Source organism: Pipra filicauda, unplaced genomic scaffold (genome assembly GCF_003945595.2).
Source record: "Pipra filicauda isolate LSUMZ 115617 unplaced genomic scaffold, ASM394559v2 scaffold8_size5757611_pilon, whole genome shotgun sequence".
NCBI lineage: Eukaryota > Metazoa > Chordata > Aves > Passeriformes > Pipridae > Pipra > Pipra filicauda.
This window is the reverse complement of record NW_024105087.1, coordinates 1,339,017-1,365,001: the sequence shown is the minus strand read 5'-3', so window position 1 is coordinate 1,365,001 and position 25,985 is coordinate 1,339,017. Positions and strand designations below refer to the sequence as shown.

The window sequence follows — 25,985 nt, the reverse complement described above, 5'->3', positions numbered from 1 at the left end:
CAGGAAAGCTGGGGAGAGGTAGCTGCCAGCTGCCGCCCCATCATCACCACACATGGCCAATACTGACAGGCATGTGTCAGTATTGTTGAAATGAGCACCTTTTGGAAAAGATGGAAAAGCTTGCATATCTTTAGACATGAAACACATTGTACAAGTTCAGCAACAAACAAGGATGGCCTGAAGCCTTGAGGGGCAAAAGGTAGGAAATTAATAGCAGGCTTTTCTATTAAGAACACAAATTTAAAGAATAACGTAAAGGAATATAAATTCTTGTCAGGAAATCTCCACCCACTGTGCATGCTATAGGAAATACAAGACTGGAGGATTTCTGTCACAATTTTATTTATTTATTTACTTTTGACAATGCCTGCTTCAATGAAAGATTGAAACAGTCAAACTAAAACAGACGTTATATGCTTATACCATTTACAATATTTACATAATATACAGTTTTCTTTTTTGCTCAGTAGGTAATTATAACAACTTGGGACAAAAGTGTAAGTGAAAAGAAGCATTGGTGTAAAAAGTTAGACTTTCCTGTTTCTGATGTTGCAATGCTTGAACTAACAGAAGTGGCAAGTGGGGTAAATGCTCTGTGTAGTAACCAAGTGTAGTTGTCACTTCATAGTGACAGGTCCTGCTCAGCTTTATTTACACCAAGCCTAAGCCAGCAGGAAGCTATTACTCTGTCTAGAAAATTGATGACTGAGTTTACAATTCATCCCTTCTTCATTTTAACACTGAAAAGCAGAACTGCAGTGTTGAATTTTCTATTGTGCACATCGATAGCAATTAATTTCAAATGTTTTTGTATTAAATACTAAAATATATTTTAACTTTCTTATTATACATGCTATAAAAGTACACTAAAAATTTCAAGTTTCTGAAGTAACAATTACCCTTCTCTCTATATATATATATTCTCTATATAATTTTTAAATATTTAGATTTTTTTTTAATACCCAGGATAAAGATATGCTAGCTCCAGTATGGCTGCGTTTTATCATAATGTCTACCAACGTCCCATACATAACCAAAGCCTCATCTAAAAGCTAGTTTTGCAGGTATTCTACTTTGGTCACCACCTCATTTTCCCTTCCCTTCTTTTTAAAGCACATTTCCAAAGGTAGCTGTGCTACCTTTTAACTTCAGGTTATTCCCTATCCTGAGTAAGAGCTGAATTTCAGTTCCCTCCAATTAACAAGCCAAGTCACACAGCCACTGATGGACAAGCAGCAGGTGGCATTTTTCACCTCTTGGAGTGTTCTTTCAATACAGTACTGCAATCTCCAGGTCAGACATAATTCAATTCTGTCAAATACCTGACATCAACAGGAATTGCTTTAGGCCTGGATTTTGTTCAATGTACATGGGTGCTTTTCCATACACATGGTACCATGGCCCAAGTGCAAAACAGAGTGCACGGTGGTCTCAGCTACATGGTGTTCAACAAAAAGCAGTTTGAATTTTATAGATATGGCTTATGACCCACCCAAGTGATTTTTTCCACGGTTGCATCCTCAAGTAGCACCAACCTTTTAAAATTTTAATCTTTAATATATATACATACATCTTTTAATAATTTATATACACACACACACACACACACACACACAGATGTGGCCTTGGTACGTTCACCGCAGGAGGAAATTATTTACAGTGAGTTGGAAAAATGAAATTGTATCAAGTTACAGAATATGAAAACAAAATTGGCATTTGTGCTTTTTCTTTGTACAGGAGTAATTTTTGTCATTTCAAAAAAGGTTCATATTTTTATTTGCATCAAGACATGTCACATGATGAAAAAAGTTATAAACAACTAGGATTGAGAATTATAGAGCATTAATGCTCCTCATATACCCCCTAAGTCAACCGAATAGCTGCTTTCTATAAAAATTCTCCATTCAAACCCCTCTGTGGTTACCCAAGCTTGCTTGAGGATCTTCTTAATAAATGATAACAGCAGAAGAACCATGCATCCTGTCCTGCACTGTGCACATTCAGGAGCTAACAGTTTCTGCCTTCACTGAGAAACACATTTATACATAGGACTTAAACTTCACTTTTTACTCAGGACCTCAAAGTGCTTTTAAAAAGAAGGAAATACCCCGATTCTACACAGCAGTTAAGAGGCACAAGGAATAAGGCTTGAATTACTGTCTTCAGACACTGACCAGGCCGTGGAAACCAAGGACTTAAACTCCAGATTCTCCCTGATCCGTTTACTGGTAGGAGAATTCTATTTTCTCAGGTAATCTCTACTCCTGGATGTACACAATTGTTTATAATGTGTAACACTAAACAAAAAAAATTAGTAGTTCCACAGCCCAAACTGCCCAGCTATATTTCAATGAATGTACTTTTCTCTTGAAAGCATGAAATGGTTTCATAAGAAAGCTGCTAAATTAAAAACAGAGGTAGGCTTAACCTTCATAATGGTTTAGAAAAAACAAGTAGTTCAATACAGCAGGCTCTAAGTACTACTTTGACCAGGCTAACAAGTGTTTTCTGGCCAATAGGAATTTCAGCACCAGCCTACATAGAAGTTACTGCCTGCCTCATGTGTTCACACTTCAGGAACCACTGGAGACCAAAAGGGTGTTCCTAAGATATATAGTTTTAAATAACTCATAAAAAACTTACAGTGAATTTCATTATTTTTTTTCCTTAACTACAAAGACTGTTAGGCTGGGTGCTGGAGGAAGACTGCTCCCATCCACCCCAAGAACTAAAATACGCAGCATGTGTACTGTTACTTTGTAAGCATTTGAATTATTTCAGGAGTAAGAGATCTTTAGTGTCCTAGTAAGAAGTCATAGTATTCACATTCATTTCAGGAAACATTCACCTTTTCCAGACCACAAACTACTCTTCCTATAGCTATTATTTATGTGCACCTTTGCAATGCTTTTCCACAGGCTTCTCGTAAATGAAGTTTTCTTCTAGTCCTCTGTTTTAACAAACTACCCTCTCAGAGATGGCTGAAGAATCCCTTTTTCAACGAGGTGAGATTTCAGGGTTTTATATACACTTAATTGTTGTTCAGGCTGAAGTATCAACAGCTGTTTCAGTAATTTGCTGGGATTTGGACCCCTGTCAATGAAAAAAAAGAAATTTTTTTTTTTTTTGTGACCGCAACCCTGAAGAATCTTTTTAGATAGCTTTCCATTTTTCTCTTGCTGCACAAACAATGCCTTCCCTTTTTAGAGGACACCGAGTTATGGATTTCTCCCAATCTACATCTTCAGGATGCATGGGCTAGCATTACTGGGAGAGCATACTCTTAGCTCAATGTGAACAGAAACTAAAAGCATTTCTATTTGCTGTCTAATGGGGATACTGAGAAGACTTATGACAAGACTCACTGATTCATCCTTAATCACTGTATCAGAGTTTTTCATCAACAGATCTTTTTTCGTTTAGTATCTGCTGCCAGCCAGATAAGCTGTGTACTACTGAACTAAATGGGAAGTTGGCCAAGTTAGTAAAGAAAACTGTGAATTAAACCAAGCTTTTCTAAATATCAGCCTCATTTTTAGCTAGCCACCTAGTTACAGTCTACCAAGATGAACCAAATATAAAGCAAAGAATATGTTGCTGATATGCATTTACATGTTATCATATGCACTTAGAAAACTAAGGGCTTGTGTCGGTTTGGCTCCTTGACCCACCTCTGCCCTAGAAACTAAAATGACTACAGTAAGAGAATTGTGATTCCCATGATTTCTTCTTGAAAACTGGTGCGGTTCAGGAAAGATAAGCAGGATTTTTAAGAAGTTGTCTCCTTTCTTTAACCATTGCATTTTCATCTTAAACATCCCAAGCCAAGCAGCAGAGAAATACTGAAACTTACAGGAAGAACTGCAGTCTTGCAACCTACAGGCTATTAAGGAACGGCACAGGAAAAGCAGATGCTGCACAACTCTCCTGCCTGAAACCGCGATCCTATACCTTCCCGTAGTCAGTAAATTCTAATAAAACTGCTAGTAGGCTGCTACACAAAACTTTCTGGTATTTTGGATACACGGGTTACCTTTCAGAGCAGTCACGGAAACATTAGGGCATAGCTCGAACCTGACACAAATCCTAGGCAGTGACGTATGTTTTCTTAACAGTTCTGTATTTGAAATATCGCATAAATCATATTTAGAAACCTGCAATCTCTGCTATGCTAAAATAACTCCTATAAATTCATTATAGAAATATGCTATACATGCTTAAGGAGTTAACATTGTAAAAAGCCCATACCTTATGAAACTGGTGATATAGACATGAACAAAAGTGGCCATCAAGTACTGACAATCAAAGCGATCCATTATCCCACCATGCCCAGGGATTGTGTCTGCAAAATCCTTTTGGGTGTGAAGGATGGGAGAGGAAAAAAAGAAAAAAAAAAGATGGTCAGTGGTTCTGACAAAACACGCTAACGATGTGTCACTTGGAAGCAGCACATTAGGGCTGCAAGTAAGCTATGTTTTCACTGCACTGAGCCAAAAGTTAGCAAGAGGCTCCTTTGCTAAAGGAGTTTTTAACTGCAAAGGTGAGTCAGGGGTGAGAAGAAAAAGAAGAGATGAAGCAACTTGTCCACAGTATCGCACAAGAGGACAGCGGTAGGTCAGGTGCAGGTGTGGCAGTACTGAGAACATTTGTGTGCCTATACATACTTCATTTTGTGGTGAGCCTCTTAAGCTAATGGCTGTCGTTTCTTGCCTCTCCAGAATCTAATTCTCCTCTTTAATATCTTTATTGCTTTATCCTCTACTGGTAGGTATTGCTGAAGCACTTGTTACCAGGTAACGTATATTTGCTGCAAGAGAAGCAGTAACTTGAGGACTCTCCAGTCCTGCCCAGTCACCTGCCCTTTTTCTCACTGGGTTCTTGGTAACCATAGTTAAAAACCATAATGTGTGCATGCAATATAAATATATTTAACAGAATCAAAAAACCCTGCTGTGAAAAAATCATTGCTACCTAAAAAAAAATATTCCTGGTGCAAACAAAGCTCGATACACTATTTTTGTGTTACCTGATCCTGTCTGTAGAGCAGCTTTATCAATCAAAATACCCTCATACATCCTTTTAGTCATCCACGCTCATTTGTGCACTCTTGGGGTGAAAACCCTTAGTCATGTGGGGCAACTGCCAGCAAGTTAAACTCATCCTGTGCCTGTGCCACACCAGCCCTCCAGTGCTGGGCAAGCATGGAGTGTCTAACCTCACCTACACACTGCCTTCAGTAGCAATTCCACAATAACTCTGACTTCCCAACAGTCCTTTGGTCATCACCTTGGGCCCAGAGGTTTTAAAACAATCTACTTTTTAACATACTACTTTTGAGAATACGTGCTGTTTTTCAGAAGCATTAATTTCCCCCCAAAATCCCTTCTTCACACACACAGTCTTTTGCTCCCTGGATGTACGGGTACAGCAGCGCATGGGGCTGTGGCTCACAAAGTGCCGGGCAAGCTGCTTGGACCGGCATAAGAAAGAGGGGTAAACACAAGCACATGTACAGGAGTTCAGCACAAACAGAGGGGTTTATACACTTCTGTGCAAAGCACATGCCAGTTTGGCAGACATACAGAACAACAAGAACGACGACCAGCAACAGGATACAGCAGTCCTACCAAGACATAAAGAAGGCCGGGAGAAAATTTGGGGCTGCCCTCTTCCCATACTCCTACTGACACTTAATACCAGCCAGGGACAACACTGCCACAAGCAACAGTGCACACCTTGCAATAAACAGAGGTTAGCACATCACAGAATTTGCCAATACACACACTAGTTACAAGGCAGCACCGTATTGGCAAAGGCAGCCAAACATCTCATGCTTTGGTGAACCTGGCACACCAGCATCTGCATAACACACAAATACCACTGCTAAAACACAGCCAGCCACAATCTGAAGGGTAAACCACTGTCAGCACTTCTTAGGCATCTACAGGTTGCCTTTCGTGTCAAGTATAATATCTCACATCTTGCTTGTCTAAACCACTTCTGCAATGTGACTTGGAAGAGTAATTATCAACCAAACTAAAACCAAATTATTCTTAGATTTCCAGCATTAAAGTCACATGCTGATCATGCAAAGTTTGAAGAATAACACACATACACATATGTATCTCTCTGATAAAACTAAGTCCTGCTTCTGATGCTAAAAAACAGCTCAAACATAATTACAACTTAGTAGAAACACTAAGTACTACAACGAATTGTTTAAAAAACCCCCAAACACTACTCCACTAATTTATCTAATTCAAAGAGAAAACCAAAACAAAACCATCTTACAGGATTCATTACACACCTTGATTTTGAAAGCTCTTTTAAATCCACTGGCAAAGAATCCTCCAAATGGCCCAATTAATGAGGCAAATATTGACAGTGCAAAGCTGTGCATCTGAAATGGGTACATATGCACTGTTTCCTGCAAGAAAAATAATTAACGATGTATTTCAGTATGTTTGATTGTAGGCATTTCAATCTTACACATTTTAAAGGGTCGGTGAGTACATTACATGGAACTATTGCTGGTAGTTCTTCTAAGTTCTAAGCATGGAAGTAATGGCACTAAGACACACAATGCTATGGTGATGAAAAGAGTAAAAGTCTGTTCCTAATGGCAGTTACACACTAGCTGAAAACAGAATGAAGTTCTATGAGCTTATTGAAGCTTGCCACTAATTCGGGCCTTAACAAGCCTAAGCCCACTTTCCACAAAAATTCAAAGGTTGCTCTTCAAAAATAAGGTTTGTCTGCAAAATTCTTGAGTGTCATCCACTTCCAGCACAAAGAGAACACAGGCAGGTTCCCTTGGGTGACTCCAGCAGTGCATTTCAATTGCTCTTGGGTGACCACCTCCCCTGTATGAGCAATGGAGAGGGTCATGGTATCAATTCAGTTCTTATCCTTCAAGTCTTACCTGCATTCAGATACCCTTCTAAAATGGTTTAGAAACCCATTTAAGCTGGGAAGTATGATTTCAATTTTAGCCAAAGTCTTTTTTTTTTAACTTACCCATCCCAACACAGCCTGAAGCAATGGTGGCACAGAATACTTCTTCATTTGAAACAGCTCTGAAGGTTCACACTCTGTCACAAATCTGTTGGTTTCACTGTTATATTCCACAGGGCAGACAAAGTACTGATGTTGAGCCAAAAAATAGGAAAACTGAAAAGCAAAACAATGTCTCCTGAATTAGGTATTTGTTGTTACACTCAAAAATCATATTTTAATGAATGGCTTTGTCACCACAAGCTCAGAGTAATAAAAACCTTTCTAAGAAGAAGGAGTAAAATCAGTCTGTTTAAACTGGAGAATGCCTCAACAAGGCAGATGTTCAATGCGCTTAGTGATGATTTCCCAAATTGTTTTCCTTTTCATATCTCTCAGATTCATATCTACTGGATGTTTCTGCATTATAAAATCCCAAAATGTTAGCTACTCATATTTTTTTGCAGTTCACTTCTCTATTAAAACTTGAACTATCTCTTCTACCCAGTTTGGCTGTTATTGCTGATTTTGGTGTTATCGCAACAGTTACTTATGCAATTATTATCTTCTATGCATATCATCATTGTAAGCTGCTTTCCAGGAGAAATGCCTTTATAAAGTATGTAATACAAAAGTACTATTTTGCAAAGCATAAATAATACTATGAATAAACTTCAATTTCAAAATAGGGATGCAACTCACAGATATAACTGTTCCAGATATAGTAACAATAATGGCAGAAAATGGTCAATATAACCTGTCTAGGAGAGGTGCAAGCCTTGCCTACCCTTTGCAGCTAGTTATGAATTGGCAGAATTCTCTAGACAAAAAACCTCTAACTCTTAGGCTTTCAGCAGTTTGAGATGACCAAATTTATCAGTAATCTTACTTCAAGTAAAAATACAAAGACTGAATCTATACAAGGAAATTTCCATCCCCAGAAATGTTCAAGGCAGGTTGGATGGAAGTGGAAGGTGCCCCTGCCTATGGCAGGAGGGTTGGAACAGGATGATCATTAAGGTCCCTTCCAACCACAACCATTTTATGGTTCTATGAATGTCCTGTGGTTACTTACAATAAATCCAAATATGACAGTGGAAAAGAAGCCTCCAATGAACCCTTCCCAGGTCTTCTTGGGAGACAGCTAGGCACAAAAGAGAATTAGTCCATCAGTTGCATCACTGAACCCTTTTTTACTCTATTTCTTGACCTTGTTTGTGACAATTATGCTCCTACGTGGTTTTTCAAAGGTATGTGGGGAATAACTGAATGTCAGCAGCTGCTGGCTGTGATAAATAAAGGAGTATGGCTAGGACCTGTCCCAGGCAAGGAGGGAAAGAGCCACAGTTTGGTGCCACTATGCAGCCTGTGGGAAGGGAGAGCTCCCATCTCATGTGTTGCTGCCTCTGGAAGCTGCTGCCGGCCTCTGGCTGCACCTGACCCAGACTAAGCAGCTGAGCTCCTTTCAAGCAGAAGACTGGGAAAGCTGCAGGAGCATATCTTGGCTCTGTGGAGACCTCTGCAAGCAAGTGCCCATTTAGATAGTGCCAGAAGCCTGACACAACTACTGCTGAGGACACTCCTCAGGACAAACCAGCTTCCTGCATACAGCCTGGCTAATTAATACAGAAAATAACTAGAGAGACCAGTGTAGCAAGCTATTTTCTTCACCAAATGCTATCACATTTTCAATTTAGGAGCAGTTTTATATCAGAACCAACTAAATACCCAAAACTTAAAATACCCAAAACTTAACATGGCAACATCATCAAAATAATAATTCATAGGTTTCTGTGGGGTCTTGCATATTCTACTAGAATAGGAAGATTAATGCTTGAGCCCTTCACAGTGCTACATCAATGAGACCAAATGAGGAACAGGTATATGTGCCCTAGTGGCTTATTTCAAATTAGTTTCTGTGCAGTAAGCATGCAGTGAAACCTCCACATGAAATCCAAAAAGAATGTGATTATAAATGGTGATGCAATAGACTAGAACTGTACTACCTGTAATGCCAATATTACATTCACATTAATCCCAGTTTCCATTTACAAATTTTCAGGAAGAGGGTAGTCAATTTGGGCTTTTTTAGTAAAGGTGTGCATCATGCAGCTCAGTATGAAGTATTAACACATTTAATACAAGAAACAAAATTGCTATAAATTGTAAAAACTTGTTAGTGAGGAAGCACCTAAGTACCTACCTTAATTAATGGAGTTCTGCCAAAGAAGAACCCAAAAATGTAAGCAGTAATATCATTGCAGATAACACTTGAAATTGGAACCAGAAACCTAGAGAAAGACATTAGAAGTTTCATGGAGAGAAAGAAAAGCTGCCTGAACCTAAACACAGAACAGAAATTCAAACAGCAGCATTTCCTTCTGGGGGATTTTTCTGTAGTATTTAGAAGGAGTTATGTTTCATAATGTGTTCATCTTGTTCCCCCATGAGCAGCATATATAGCTATACTGGTTTTAGTCTTCAGCCAAACAAGATCATTACAGATCCATGTTAGTTCAAGTTAAAAATATTATTTCGGTGCATGAGTTAAAACAAGAACAGGCTGTTTTTTTCCTATCAGGCTTGAAGACTGGTACCACAGTTAAGAAGAAATCAATAGATATAAACATGCTAATGTTTCTGATAACATCAAAACAAGCAAATTCCTTAAAAAGTTTAAATGATAGCTAAATATATAAAAAATTAGTTTTCCTTTCCCCCCACTCTTGTCAGTTTGGAGCAGCCTGTGTTGGCTTTTTAAGTGTTCTTTGCATGCAGACTGCTTCTGAATTTGTTATTCAAGCCCATTAAGCTTTTTTTCCCCCTTTTCAAAGCAGGGATGTATTAATAAGCTAAAAATCAGATTTTGTGACCATCTGCCATACTACCTAGTAAGAGTAGCAATAAGAAATACTAGGCTAGCAAGGCAAATATGTTCAGTTTTTGGCACATGAACATGATTAGTATGAAAAGAATTTCTATACACAAACTTTGTCAAAGGCTTTGGGCTTTCTTTCTAACTATACAACCTTGTCTGCAATAATCTCCTCACATGTTCATATATCAGGAAAACAAAAAGGAGAACATACAGCATTATGTCCTCAGAAGAACACAAAGCACATCCTTCATCTGCTTGTTCCTTGTTTCCCAACTTGAAATTTAACTTGTCCCTGAAGAAGTGCAGGGAAACATACCCTCTCTTTGAAGAGTGGTTTTAAGTAATCAAGTTTAACTGCATTGCCAGAACTTAATGTATCACTGGAAATGAGGCACTAAGATGACCCAGCAATAACCAAGATTAAAACTCTTAAAATATTTTAAGTACTCTGAATTTATTTGAACAGGGAAGGCTGTAGGGAAGGTGGCCAGATTGGGGCTTTCAAATTAAATGGTCCATCTTCAATAGCTCTGAGCAACCTGAAGCTCCCAAGTAATTGAAAAAGAATTGCTGGATATTCATCCATTCAGCAAAATGCTGCAGAACCTATTTGACCAAGCATGCAATCAACACTACTCCTTGCAAGTAAATGAAGCGGTTGTTTGAAATCATCCTACTTGTGTCTGTCAATCTAAAGAGGTTGCTGCTTCCTCTTCTGTATCCTTTACCTCATTGCTCCCAATTCCTTCGACTCCCCTTCCAAGCAGACATTAATGCTCCTTTAATTTGTACTGCTTTAACTGTTCCCTCGATTATTCCCTAACCAGATCTATGTAAAAGAACCAACCTTTCAATGCAATAGAGTTACAAATCAGTTTATTACTGTCCCCTTACCAGATCATGCCTTCAAAGAGATTTTGGATGACAAGATGAGATTGAGTTACAGTGATCAGCAAAGTGACATGAGTCCATGCGAACTGTTAACAATGCAACAACACAACAGTTAGTGAAAACACCGACCCGTACACCTGGATAAATACTGGCGTGTCAGCTAGAGGAGCTATTTAGGAGCTCACAGGGAAGATCAGTTCTGGTGATAATGCAAGAGATGTGTGCATACAGTATATCACAAGTTAGCTGGCTTTCTGAAGCAAGCAGTGAAACTTTAGCAGGTTTCCCCATCACTTACCTCCACCCAGAATTTTTTAACGTGCGGTTTAACACCTGATTTAATAAGACATACACCTTCAGCATGAAAGCAGCAAAGAAGTGTAAGCAATGTGATATTCTGTATATACATATAACAGACATGTTAGAACTGTAACAATAAAATGGCAATGAATTACTCATGAAAGAGTCACGTTACACGGATGTGGATACCTTTCATAACAGAATACTCTTACGAAACATGAAAATTCTCAGGATTAGTGAAAATGAAGTGTTAGTTTTTAAGTGCACAGTCATTTACACAGTCATTTTCCTCAGTATTACTGTACGTACTTGGTATGTAATCTGTAGCACCAGCGTGCAACAAAGTAGTTTCCAAACAGTTCACCAGTAAAGATTCTACAATAGATTTTACTTTCCAAACACTTAAATCAAGAACTGGTAATTTTTCTATGATATATCAAATTTAAGCACTCAAAGTCTGGGCCATTTAACACTCTTAATATCCTACTTCTTTAATTCTCTTATCACATGTGTTTTCCCATGGCAGCCAGACTCTACTTCCAGATAAGACAACTTGAGAATGCTGAAAGGAAGGATACAAGAAATTACTAAAGGTTTCTTAAAGTATTACCTGCTGGTTAATTAAAGGAGCTCTGCTGCTAAATTTTTAGTATTTGTACAGTGATATTGGAACACCACATAAAACTAAGTGGCTACTCTATGAGAATCACAGAATGACTGGAGTTGGAAGGGACCTTAAAGATCACTTAGTTCCAACCCTCCCCCCCCATGGGCAGGGACATCTTCCACTAGACCACATTGCTTGGGGCCCTATCCAGCCTGCTTGAACACTTCCAGGGATGGGATAGACTTTCCTTGTCTGTCCAAACATTTTGTTGCCACACCATGGATACATGGCTTCCCTCTGTTTTATTGCAATTCTTAGGTAGTCACACTTTAATGTTTTCTTGGCAGACACCAAGTTGTATGACTGACATCAGACTTTTTCTACCTTCTTTCCAAGAAAGGAAAAAGGGAAAAAAAATCATGGAAAAGAAGGTAAGGACTACCTCTTCTAGAAAAACTGCATCTCCCTGACAGGGAAGTTCCCCCACAAACAGGGTACATTATTTTGAGTAAAAGATTTTTTTCCATGTTCATACAGGGCTCAGTAAAGTCCTAGTCTAGAATTAGGGATCCTCAATGGTAAAATGCTACCTAAAGCAGTGTAGAAACAGAGGGGTTAACTGCATCCCCAGAGCTTTAGGAAATCTTTAAGGTTGTGCAATGCCCTGATTGCTCAAGTTCTTTAAAGACAGGAGCTGTACCACATTACTGTTTCATTGTGGCTTCTAGTCATTCCAATATAGAAGTGGGAGTGGGAATGGTGTCAATGGGGTGTTTTGAGTTTGTTTAGGGTCATTTTTTGTTTGCTTGTTTGTTTTTAACCTGTAATGTTATAAAATTAGGTTTTGACCTATAAGATACATATTAAAAAAGGGTTCATGCTCTTGATTAGCTACTATGTTGTTTATTAGATGGGCAAACACAAGAGATGAGAATGCTGGCTTCTTCTAACAGACCAATAATCTACCGAAATACAACACAGCAGAAGACCAGAGCAGCTGTGAAGTATCACAGAATAAATCTTCCACACAGGGGTTAAGATGAAGTCCTCTTCATAGTACTTCAGTGGGGCCTCTACAAAGTAACACTTGAGTCACAAGAACCACTTCCCACACTGCCCTGAACTGTTTGGCTTCAGACCTGGGAGGGAGATGCACACCCCTTTCTCTAGGAATCTCTTCAGTATCAGCCTATCACAAGGCCTCACCAAGGACAGATTGTACTGACTGAAAGGCCACATCCCGTGATACAATAATAATAATAATAATCTGCAAAGTGAACAGATACCAAACATTCCAACAACACTTGATTTCATGGCACTGCCAATTTAAGCACATTTTCCACACCTCTCTTCCGAACTAGTTTATGAACACAGGGACATGACTGTTTCTAGTGACATTCATAACGTGAATGACCACAGCAAAGTGGGTAATACACACCATGTAAAACTGCAGACGATAATGTTTCTTCACTAAACTCAAAACAAACATGCAGAATCCTGTAAAACAAAGCAAGTGTAGTTTGTACCATCTTATATGCAATGACACTGAACTGTGATATACCAGTAATTCTCTTCCTTTGAAGCAGTTTTTAATTCCTCTGCTGCTAGGAGTGTTTGCTTATATTCAGTTAAGTGTACATATAGAATTATTCTCATATAAGGTTATGATTTAGTTAACACAGATTTAGTTACCATCAGTAAAGAACATTCTTATCAGTACATACAAGGTCTCATCGTGGACACCATTTTTAGTGGAGGAGGTCATCACTTTTAAAAACCACTCAAAAGCCAGGTCAAAAAAATGGTTTTGAATAATTAACAGAAATAAACAAAAGCTTGCCCCTTTCCCCCAGACAGGCACACGGTCATATGCAACACAAGTGTGAAGTGCAGGTGTTGGAGAATTCAGCTGACCAAAAGAAACTTTCTGGGTGGCTAATAAAGCACCTCTTCTCTCCTATGGCAACTTCCTATGCCAGCAGGGGTCAGAGGCCCTCAAAAGACCCTAAACGCTGGGGATAGAGCCTTAGTAACTCCTCAATCCTAGTGTGCCAGAGGGCAAATTACACTCTGCCTCCTGCTTTTGCTCATGACTAGCTTGCCTCATGTCTCCCCTCACTGGGTCATGAGGCATTAGTTAAGTTAGTTTCCTCAAGCCAAAGCCAGCTGAAAAAGGTCAGGGTCTGCAAAGCTGGTTTCAAGTTTGTGATCTAAGCACTGAGTAGAATTTTTCTTTAGTTTATAAAAAAAAAAACCACAACAGTAGACAGATTGAGAGTTCATCAAAGACCAGGTTTCTCACTACAGTTTTTAAGTATTTGTACCATAGCAGTCCCCTGTCCCTTAAGCCAATCTGAGTCTTCAGTTGATTTACTTTTATGTTAAAGTAATAGTAACTGCATTGCTGAAAACACTGTGGACTGTATTTACATGTTCACAAAGCAATACCCCACGAGAGTGCCAGCTTATGTTTCTTCTTCCTAGAGAGGAGGCTTTTAAAGAGTCTTTCTTTGGACAGGGAGGAAATCTATCCATAAGGCAAGTATCTGAATGACTTGCAGACAAACCTAAGACTCAGGCATTTTGACTAATCAGTTTAAAATATATTAGTAAATCCTATTACTGTAGACCTCGCAGAACACTTGCACAGAAAAGCATCGACACAGCACAGCAATTACACACATACAAGTCATCTCCACAGTCTGCTGAAATAGTGTTCACATATTCAGGTACTGAGCCCCAGTTCTTCAGTGATCAAGGTCACTGTTTACCAACTTCTCTTCAGCACTATTAGCTCAACTTTCTCAAGACCATCTACTTGTTTAGGCTGCTTTCTTCTTCTTGGTGAACACAAAATTCATCTTTTCACAGAAAAAATGGAACCACAAACACGTAATTTCCTTGGACATTATGAGGAAAGAGAAGCTGGAAGTGCATAAAGATAGGGAGCAACTATACATATTTTTAAATTAAAAAAGTATAGAAACAAATGCAGCACAAAGTTCTTTCATTTTTGTGATTTCCTACACTTACCTGTTAAATACAGTGCAAAAGATATAAACCTGTGGTATCGAATGAGGAATTGTAGCTGTTCTCTTCTTTGCACAAATGTAGCGAAGTAATCAGCTACAGTCTCTCCGTAAAAGAAGTAGTTCACACACAGCAAAAAGTACCTGCAATATGCAACAGTTAACAATTATTTTAATAATATGCACTAAGTGCAATTCTTAAAAAAAACCCAAAGAAACCAAAACCACAAACAAAACCAACAAAAAACCCACAACAGAAAAGATCACACAAAATAAAAATCAGAAGGGTAGAAAAGACATGTGACAAAACCAAAATTCAAGTATAAATCCAGTTTTAAGGGTCAGTGTCTCTTGTAATTTATTTCTTCTAAAGCAATGGCACTAGAAAAACAAACACATTTTTCAGAATGCAGTTGGAAAATTCTTTTCATCCTTAACTATGGCACTGGATACTCCACATATATGCAAGTCCATTTCAAATATTCTAAAAGTAGAGAACAAGTATCTGCCATCAATATTGACACAAGCAGTCCTGCATATTCTTTTCCTGTATCCTAAAAAGGGTAGTTTGTGATTTCTGCCTTGGAAACTGGAAAAAAGATACTCGCAAAATGAATCCTCTGAGGTTACATGACAGTGAATCCAACATGGGGCTTGAGGATCTGAATACAACTATGCTCTTGCCATCTGGCCTGAGGATTGTCATCTGAAAGAGTTTCTGATGCATCTCCTGCTCCTCTCCACCATGCACTCTGCCTTTTAGCTTTCTTGATTGAGCAGTAATCTTACAGCATTAAATCCATCAACTAACTAGCAAATGCAGTCCATGTTCAAACTATTAACAAGATTCTCTTGTCTCATTGAAGTGTCTTAGTATCTAGTATCAGTGGCAAGATGTTAGACTGAGAGGAGCTTTGATGTTAACTAGTGTGGCAGTGCAGAAGAGTTGATTTTGAGCTCCACATAAGAAAGTGACATTGGTGAAGTGCCAAAGTAGAATAAGTGGTAGAGTGCACATTTCCTCCTCTAAAAATTTTGGCAGGACTGCAGAATCATTTGTGTATGATTGCAAAGTAAAGTTGCTTCTAGAAGTGAAGAAGCAAAATGACAAGAGACAGGGAATAACCTAGATATTTCAATTCCTTAAAAAACCTGACACAACACAAAACCAAGGCAACACAACACAGGTCATGTCTAAGGAATTATGTCCTTAAGCACCTTAAAGACTACATGTGCCCAACACCTTCCCATAACACTGACTAATAAAAGCCTTTATTTTTCCTCCCAGAACTCAGAAGAGTTGATTTCCCCATTTATATCTAGCCCTATACAAACTGGACATTTCACAGGTGTTCAGGATTTGCCATAAAAATTAATCTCATCTTCTAGCTTTCAGAAGATTCCCCCAACACTATATTTATGCAGTTCTATGATTAAGTGCATGACTGGAAAGGATTTAGAACTTGTGTGCAATTATTTTAATTCTCTCTGTGTGTGAAGAGGAGCCTTTAAGACACCTGTTCTATTAATTTCTCGTGCAAGGTTAACAGCCGAAAAAAAAATTCAAAGGAGTTCAGGTAACACACATCAGGTAGTTTTCTGACTATGCACACTTTTAGTTTCTACAAGCTCAATTCTGACTTAAAGCATAAATGAAAGCAAACATATATGTTTACATATATATGTATTTATAACAAGGAAAAAATTGGAAGTAATAAAAGGCCAACTGACTTGTCCCAATTCACAGGTGGAACACAACTACAGAATTCTGTATTAGAGACAGATGTCAAGTTTTATGTCCACACATGGCCCACAAAGCTATTATTCCACCACAACAGGATATGAAGAAGATGAAGATTTAAGTTTCACATCCTGACTTACTGAAATTCTTGCTTGCTACTCACCAGCTGAGGGATCTAAACCATGGTAAATCATAGGAGTGGTAGACTCTGTAACCAATAGTAATGATTTCATGATAACACTTCACTTGGATGCTTAAGACCTAAGATAAGAGAAATAAAAAACTATGTAAATACGCTGCAGTTGTTTCTTACAGACAGTGAGTAGCAATGCAGCCTGCATTAAAGAGAGACATTATTCTGAACTGAAATTCCACTCAGAAAACAACTTCAAAGCAAATACAAGAAAAACTAAAGCTCTGTTTAAAATTAAAAAAAATCTCCAAACCACTATGCATGATGAGAAAAACCCCACACTGGGCTAGCTGCAAGAATATACTTGTGAAACAAAGAAAGGCTCCTGATTTTTTTTCATTAAAATAGTTTGACAGCAGCAGGTCAGGGGTGCTGCCTGTAAAGAAGGTTCTCCTGTTTCTTTTGGCTAAGTTTTATCTTTACATTTAATGCGAGGAATATTTTCTAGGCCCAATGGAAAAAACTAGCTGTGCAACACACCTTGGGCAGCCAGGTCTTTCCCTTGCAAGCATCTCATTAGGGGCAATTAGGATTTATGATTAGAGGCAAAGCTCATCTAACCCAGGTCTGAATGTCACACCCTCCACGGCCCTCATTTTGTTTTGCTGATCTCACCACTTCCCTGCTTCACCTGCACTAGTCTGGCTGTATGTCCTGTCATGTCTTTGGGCTTCAAAGCACTCTGCCAGTTTTGTCCAATCCACATTCACCAAGCAGATCACCCTATCCAGTTACATGGTATTGCCAAACACAGGCCGTTGCTAATCCCGTGCAGGGGCAGGAGTAAGAACCTTCCCACACTGATGGCACGTGTCAGCATGCAAGGCTTTGCAGCATTCTCTTACCACCTGCATTCATTAATACATTTCATTTTGCTCAATGTGTGAACACAGATTGAAACAGTCTTACATCACCTCAGTGAGTTAATTTTGAAGCTTCCCTGTCTCGTGCTCTTTCTTCTGCTTGGCCTCCGTTATAAAACTTTAAATGCAAGAGCAACATTAAGGGATTGCACCTTACAGTGGAAAAGGGCACTGGGGTCCAAAGGCATGGAAGCTTGTGCCTGTTACCTGAGCAGCAGGCAAATGTAAAACATACCTCCCAGCTCTTTAGAGCAGTCTCAGGGCTCATGCTCCAAACCTCACTGGATTACTCTTCCCACAAGCCTCTGGGCATTTTCAGTATTAAGATCCGGTTTTAGCATGATAACTCTTATTTAAATATAAGTTATTTGATTCCAGTGAATTAAATATTTCATGAACAAAACTGGTTTTTTTTCCTCCATTCTCCTTTTTACCTAGTCTCAAATATCAACTTTAAGAACAGTTCATTGTATCAAAAGACAGAGATTTTGCTTTATGGTATAACCGAGGAAGAATTCTATACTAACTTTCATTACTTTTTGGTTGACAAAAAACAAATTACTTTGTCTTGATGGCTTTGCCCATGACTGCAATCTCAGAGTATACCATGAATACACCAAGTCACCCTGCAGACTGATTATGTCCTTTTTGTTCATAATCATCATTTGCAAATGTAACAGACCACTAAAGGAAAGATTGTGAAAATAATCTCTCCAATCACCTACACTTTAAAAGGGCTTTTTTTTGTTGTTTCTTCACACACAAAAAAGAAAATCCTCCACTAAAGGAACAACAGATTACTAGTTTGTCATGTCATTCATTTGACAACAGGAAATATAAACCAGACTAATTCAGATGTAGAGACTTTAATGCAGATCATAATGTTGGTGAAACAGCATTCCAGTCTCTCAAGACAATAGATTTTATGACCTTTGGAAGAAGAGGGAGGTGACTCAGAATGACTACAAGGATGTTGTGAGATTATGCAGGAAGAAAATTAGAAGGGCCAAAGCGCAACGAGCACTTAATCTGGCTACTGCCATAAAAGACAATAAAAAATTGCCTCTATAAATACATCAGAAGCAAAGGAAGGTCTAAGGAGAATCTCCATTCTTTGTTGGATATGGGGGGGAACATAATGACAAAGAATGAGGAAAAGGCTGAGGTGCTTAATGCCTCCTTTGCCTCAGCCTTTAATGGTAAGACCAGCTGTTTTCTGGGTACCCACTGCCCTGAGCTGGAAGACAGGGACAGGGAGCAGAATAAACCACCCATAATCCAAAGGGAAATGGTCAGCAACCTGCTACACCACACAGACACACACATATCTACAGTGCTGGATGGGAGGCACCCAAGGGTACTGAGGTGAATGTAAGTGCTCATTGAGCCACTTTGCATCATTTATCAGCAGTCCTGGCTAATCAGGGAGGTCCCAACTGGCTGGATGGCTGGGTTCAGAGTTGTAAATACAGATTCAAGAAGGTGAAGTGCCAAGTCCTGCACTTTGGTCACATCAACCCCATGCAGCGCTACAGCCTGTGGGCAGAGTGACTGGAAGTCTGCCCAGAAGATAAGGACCTGGGGGTCCTGCTGGTTGACAGTAGCTGAAGAAGATGAGCCAGCAGTGTGCTCAGATGGCCAAGAAGGCCAGTAGCATCCTGGCTTTTATCAGCAACAGTGTGGCCAGCAGGACTGGGGAAGTGATCATCTCCCTGTACTCGGCACTGGTGAGGCTGCACATCGAGTGCTGTGTCCAGTTCTGGGGCCCCTCACAACAAGAAAGACATTGAGGTGCTGAAGTGAGTCCAGAGAAGGGCAATGGAGCTGGTGAAGCATCTGGAGCACAAGTCTGATGAGAAGCAGTTGAGGGAGCTGGGGATGTTTAGCCTGGAGAAAAGGAGGCTCAAGGGGAACCTTATAGCTCTCTACAACCTGAAAGGAGGTTGATGATGCAAAGTGGCTCAATGAGCACTTACATTCACCTCAGTACCCTTGGGTGCATCCCATCCAGCACCGTAGATATGTGTGTGTCTGTGTGGTGTAGCAGGTTGCTGACCATTGTAGCCAGGTGGGGGTCAGTCTCTTCTAAGTAACAAGTGAAAAAAACCAGCCTCAACTGGTGCCAGGGAAGGTTTAGATTGGATATTAGGAAAACATTTTTCACCAAAATGGCTGTCAAGCTGTCCAGGGCAGTGGTTGAGTCACCATCCCCACAGGTATTTAAAAGACATGTAGATGTGGCACCTAGGGACATGGTTTAGTGGTAGTTTGGCAGTGCTGGGTTAATGGTTGGACTCAATGATCTTAAAGGTCTTTCCCAATCTAAATGATTCTAGGAATACCATCAAAAAATTTTTTCACAGGAGGACATGAAAAAAGTAAAAGCACATTTTGACAGTTAAACAATCTTAAAGTAAAAAAAAATCAGAGCAGTTACCTAGAAGTACCAATTTCAGTGTTTTAAGCACCACATTCCTGCCTGTTACTTGCCATGACTGGGAAAGATAATGAAACCATTATTCAATAAAAATACCAGCAATAAAAATGATGGAAAGAAACAGTAAAGGCTGACCTGCTATGCAGCATGTATGAAGAATATTACAATTATTGTTATTATTATCATCACCATCAGTATTTCACTTCATGAAATGCAGTGAAATAAAATCCACTTTATCTCTGTACCATGGAAAGAGGTCTAGCTCCACTCTACAGATAAACCCAAGGCCACAAGGCATGCCTGAGAAAAGCCTTTCAGTGCTGGTCACAGACAGCAGACCAGAGTTGCCTGCTTTCCTTAGCCTCAAATTTAAAACTGTCTCAATTTTTTTTTCTTTTAGATTTTTTAGTGGTGGTGGTGGGTTTGGTCCTGGAGGGTTTTTGGTATTGGTTTGATTTTTGTTTGTTTGCTTTTTAAAACAGACTCAAAGTATGCAATAGTAAGAGATAGAAACCAGTCAATGAAATGGACGACAGTAGTTCAGTAAGGCAACAGTAATTCAACTTCTTAGAGCTACTTTAATTCCTACTTTAAATAAAGTAATTACAGTATATAAGGACTCCTTAATACACAGTTGTGACACAGTTGTGTCCAGTGTTTTTCAAAATATTTACACTCACACAAATAAGAGACGAGTTGCCCTGAATTGTCTGTGCAGTTTGCTTCTAGCTGTCACAGCATGATGAATGAAGAGATCAAGCAACTCTTGCCCAGAAGCATGTACTTAAACAAACTTACCAGAAGCATCAGCATAAATGATCCCAGGTATATGATCAGAAAAAAGCCAGAAATCATAGCTAGACTGAGAATTCCACGAATCCACCAATTTTTCCATCTATTAAAAAAAAAGATAATAAAAAGCAAGCAGTTATAAATGAAAATAAAGGTCACTTCCTTTGCTAACTAGAGATTAAAGTGTATCAGAAACAGTAGAAGTAGCAGAAATTTTTTGTGTTTAATCACATAGCAAGAAACACAGAATCAACTAACTATCCAACTAAACAGGATACATAGTAAAAGAAATTAAAATCAGCCATCTTTCTTCTTTCCCATGCTGCTCCCACCCTGCCAAATGTCATTTGCAATTGAATGGCACAACCTCGTATTGAAGCTGCTGTGAAAATACATCAGGACCCTCAAAAAACATCCCATTACAAGACTGATGGGGGCCCAGCCATGTAAGAGCTTGTGTTTTCACATGAAAAAGGGCTGCCAGGTAAAACACATACAATTCTCTGAGGAGTAAGACACAAAAAAACCCCTGACAGGTGATCACCAATTTTCCATAGAGGCAAAGTAGCTCTTTTGCTGGGCAGAGGGTTATCTATTGAAAGCAGTCCTGTGCTCTTGTGAGCACTGGCACCAGGACAGGAGAATATGTGACAATGGGGGATGATGGGTCAAACTAGCTGTACTCTTTTGCCATTGTAGACCTTTGCAGACATTTGTGGCTACCTAAGGAAAGTTGAATAAAAAGTTCTGTTACCACAGAATCGTAGAATTTTTAGGTTAGAAAAAACTTCTAAGATCATCGAGTCCAACCATTTACCCAGCACTGCCAGGCCCACCACTAAACCATGTCCCTAAGTGCCACATCTACACATTTTTTTAATACCTCCAGGATGGTGATTCCAACACTTCCCTGGGCAGCTTATTCCAGTGATTGACAAACCCTTTCCCTAATGAAAATTTTCCTGATATCCAACCTAAACCTTCCCTGGCACAAGTTGAGGTTATCTCTTCTAAATGTATACTGAATCAACTAATCACAAGTTACTGCTAAACACAAAGCCCCCTACTATGGCCTAAAGAAATTCTTACTGATGTTTTGCTTTGTATCAGTCTTGTGCTTTGTTGCTGCATCAGGAGATACACCTGATGCAGGGGATAATGTTAGTTTTGCATCACAGTCCAGTTCTAATGTAAAATTCCACTTTATTAAGTTGATTTTCAAGGGTGTTAGTGGCAGGTTAATGTCAGCTACAGCCACTAATTGGATTTGCCTTAAGTATCAGAACAGAGGCACGACAGGCTTCATCAAAACATGTTTTTTTGTTCTTCCATGATGTGGGCTACACAATAGCAGCTTTCTCCTAGTGACATATCCATAGTGATATGTCCTGTAGAAGAATTCAGCTTCCTTTAAGAATTATGTTAAAATACCACATGGTATGTTGAGGGTGTTGGCAAGTGCAGCACTGGAAAGACAACTTCAGTAAGACAAGCTCCAGAATCTAGGAAGCCACCTGAAAATTTTATTTCATCCTCTCTGCTAGAAAGTTACAGATACTATTTAAGTTCAAATACAAAGAAAAACCATATTTCTGAGAGTTACAGTGCAACTCACTCATGTTGCATATGATAACAACAGCTCTGATGGATCTGCTAGCTACTAAACCAGAAGAGAATTTTGAATCTCACGTTCATAAAGCACTGAGCATTTAATTTTTCACTCAAAGCACCTTTGTACACCTTTGTGCAAACACTTCAATAAAGAATTTCAAGCATGTGAAACAGGAAAGGTTTCACGTGCCCCTCTCAGTTGCAGGCTTTGAGGTATCGCCGTGCCCTTTGGAACAAGTCTGATTTGGAGACTTCCACAACTCTTAACGTGATGAGAGAACTCTGAAACCAGACACTCCTTGCAGTGTGATGGCAATAGAGAACATCACATTCTGCTCACAACTAGTGCAGTTTAGAAACACGCCTTTTGAAACCTGAAACATTACATCTGTTTATAGCTCACAGACATCACAACAGAAACAGACAATAGATTAGAAAAGGAGCAAGGTGAAAAAACCTATGATCTCACACTGCTATTGAAGATATCTACTGCAGATCAATTTTTTTACAAGGACTGGGAAATTTTTAATCATAGTGTGGATTGGAGATATTTCTGACTCTTGCAAGACCCAAGCTGCATCTGAAACATACACTGTATATTGCTTTGTTTGCTGAGCATAAGGTATATACCATACACACATTCATTTTACTAGGTAATTTTTTGGCATGTGATCTATCACTTAAATGCTCTTTCATTGCATTAGTGAAAAAAACATAATGCAGCTTGCAAGCTCCAAAAGGGTTTGATTGATCAAGTGTTGTAAAGGGACTGTATAAAAAAAAAATATACTAAGAACTCTATCTGACAGCCTTCATGAATATGCAGGTCTATTATCTGTCTATCTATATCCATACACATCCCCCCACATTTCCTAGTCATTAAGCTTCTGTGAGGTTGGAGGTAGAAACCTAGGTTTTAAAAGAAACAGCAGAAAAAAAATAAACATTGCTTTAAAAAGAATGGAAATAGAAGTTACGTTGTAATTAGCGGTAAAGAAAATTACTTAGAAGTGGAAATGTTACAAAAATCTAGCAAACCTCTCCTTGACAATGTACACATCTTTTCATTTATACACAAATACCAACCCCCTCTTTTAACCTCGGGTGTAGGAAATCAGTTTATTATAACACCCAGAAATAATTATTCTGTACTTCACACCCAATCACTATTCTTTAGCCTATTTTATTGCAATGCTCAGACTGAGCAATGGCAAATGTTTATGTAAACTATGTTTACTTACAAATTTATGCAATGGGCAATCTACAGCTACATGCAAAAAATATTACAGTGAAAGGACTATTGCAGCATAAATAAATCAATCATATCCAGTAAAAATTTATCCTTGAATTTTCATGTCTATCATATGAAATTTAAAACTACAGTACAATTTGTAAGAATTAAAACTGCAGCATAATCTGTAAGAATTTTAACCACCAGCTATTAAATTTTAGAGCTCTTTGTTTTACCATACCTGGCAGATAAGCCTGACAAAGCTCTCTTGAGGATTTCTGGAGTGCTGTCTGTTGGTGGAGGAACATCAGGAACATCTGAATCACTTTTAAGATCCAACTCGCAAAGTCTTTCTTCCAAATCCACTTCCTAGCACAAAAAAAAAAAAAAGGTCCAAAAACCCAACATGACATTAAAGATTATTAGCTATTGTGTCAGAAAACAGTATTCAGAGTCATAAACATTACTTCAGGAGATGATAATATTTGCATTACCTTCTAAAAGACAACAGTGGAGTACTAGTGAAACTGTAGATGTTGTGGGAGACAAATGTATGCCAATAAATGTTTAAAAGAAGGCCTGTACTCAGATGATGTGACTTCACCTGCTGTGCTCAAGAAACTTCACATTCTACGCACCACTTTTTCAAGGCTATACATTTCCGGAAATACTACAGCTGACATAGAACAAACAAGTTTAACAGAAATCCCCAACCCTCTAACATAGTCCCTCACCTACATCTCAAACTAACCTTTTATGAAATAAGAAGAAGGGTCTTCTGATGGTTTAATGCCACATTAAGAAAAAAAAACCAGGAAATGCAATGCATGAAAACAGTTCCTTTGTACAGTGAGAAGGGGTTACTGGCACAGTCTCATACACATTAGGACTTGAGCCCTTGGGCTTGAAAAGAATAATCCAAACACAACCTGTGAAGTGACCAAGTGTCTCACAGACCCAGTATTACTCAAAATAGTTTCCTGTATGACTGCAGCACTGCAGTTGTTTCTTCAGTATTCACTAACAACGGCTGGGGAAGACATCATCTAGACAAACTGTGTGTCTAACCAAATGTAAAACAGGCAGTACATATTTTGGTGACAAAGTACAAATTGTCACCAACGCTCAGAGCAGACTGTCAGGACTGTTTTTTCCTCAGCTAAAGCCAACACCGAGGGTGACTTCACTCACTCTAATGTTGCAAACACCACAACTCCAGGGAGTTGGAAAGTTGCACTCAGCCCTGGCACAGCAGTAATGCAGCGAGCAGTCTCTAGTTCAGCATCTGGCTCTCTTGAGACCTGAACTTCCTCCTGACCTCCCTGACTTGCCTCACCTCCTTACAATCCCAAACAGCTTCCAACCTGCCCTGCTGCCTCAGGTTCAGTTCTTAACAATTCTGGGGACTGTGAAGTAACCGTGCTTGAAAACTTTCTCCTCCACCACTATATGCTATTTCTCTGTCTCCCTCTCTTTCCAACTTCCTCATCTCGGTTCTTTTTCCTTAATCTACTTCCATGAATTAGAAATTTCTGCCTTTTTTCCCCCCTATTTTTCCTCAATATTATTATTTTCTTCCCTTGTTCTAAGTATTTTTGTCACTTTGGAAGCCAGCAAAGGCATATCCTCCCTCTCTTACCCTCCATAAGACACGGCAGCATTAAGGCGCCAACAACCCCAGCCGTGGATCGCACGGTTACTCAGTTTACAGGCCATCGCCTTTTTCAGGAAGCTACACCTCGGTGCAACCTCTGTCTCAGTGACTGGGCTCTGCAATCAACACAGGGGAGAGAGACAAGGCTTTTCGAAGCCGGCCGCCCAAAGCCAAATGCCGGGCCCACACGCAGGGGCTGGGCAGAGGCGGCCGTGGAGGGGCCGGGGGCGAGGAGCTGACCAGGGTGCTGCAGGCGGGCTCCGACCTCGGACCCTCCCCAGGCTCTCCAGGGGCACTGACACGAGGGAAAACACCACCCTTTCCACTTAAAAAAAAAAGTGGGTTTAACCTTTTAGAACCCGAGACAGTGAGCTGGCGCTATACATACGCACAAGAAAAATGGGTTACAACAGGATGAATATCCTTTTTAACAACGGGTTTTTCTCATTCACTTGATGGACCACACGTGCTCAAGATAAAACTCTCCAAAAAACATGACCGATTCTTCCCTGTTCCTAGAAACCCCAAAGCTGAATAATTATTAGCCAGACACTATCTATAATTACTGTAAGTAAAAAAAGCAAATAAGTTGTGGTCCAGACTTCAGAAAGAAAAAAACACCTGAAAAAGCAGACAAATAGATAAATAGATAAATAAATAAATAATAACTGTGACTGCCACCTTTTATTTGAAGTTGTTTCTCATAATGTTGTACCATAACTTGGGAAATCAACTGTAGATGCAATTGGGGGATCACAGCTCTCT

General features: G+C 39.3%; 1 protein-coding gene and 1 long non-coding RNA gene across 2 annotated transcripts in view; one reads left to right on the top strand and one right to left on the bottom strand.

The window, feature by feature from the left end:
- Positions 1 to 323: 323 nt before the first annotated feature.
- The window catches only part of CDS1 (CDP-diacylglycerol synthase 1), a 32,438-nt gene continuing 6,776 nt past the window's right edge, over positions 324 to 25,985 (bottom strand). Inside the window, exons 2-13 of the mRNA XM_027725103.2 lie at positions 23,808 to 23,935; positions 20,731 to 20,827; positions 16,603 to 16,700; positions 14,703 to 14,842; positions 13,108 to 13,166; positions 10,766 to 10,848; positions 9,197 to 9,284; positions 8,069 to 8,137; positions 7,018 to 7,170; positions 6,308 to 6,427; positions 4,249 to 4,352; positions 324 to 3,093 (exon numbers count right to left, since the gene is read on the bottom strand). Of these exons, the coding sequence (XP_027580904.1) occupies positions 2,964 to 3,093; positions 4,249 to 4,352; positions 6,308 to 6,427; positions 7,018 to 7,170; positions 8,069 to 8,137; positions 9,197 to 9,284; positions 10,766 to 10,848; positions 13,108 to 13,166; positions 14,703 to 14,842; positions 16,603 to 16,700; positions 20,731 to 20,827; positions 23,808 to 23,935 (1,269 nt within the window). The 3' untranslated portion in view covers positions 324 to 2,963. The remainder of the gene's footprint in view (positions 3,094 to 4,248; positions 4,353 to 6,307; positions 6,428 to 7,017; positions 7,171 to 8,068; positions 8,138 to 9,196; positions 9,285 to 10,765; positions 10,849 to 13,107; positions 13,167 to 14,702; positions 14,843 to 16,602; positions 16,701 to 20,730; positions 20,828 to 23,807; positions 23,936 to 25,985) is intronic.
- LOC120325257 lies at positions 2,178 to 3,935 on the top strand. Its single transcript, XR_005567170.1, has 3 exons — positions 2,178 to 2,228; positions 2,919 to 3,005; positions 3,825 to 3,935. It is a non-coding gene; the product is annotated as an uncharacterized LOC120325257 (long non-coding RNA).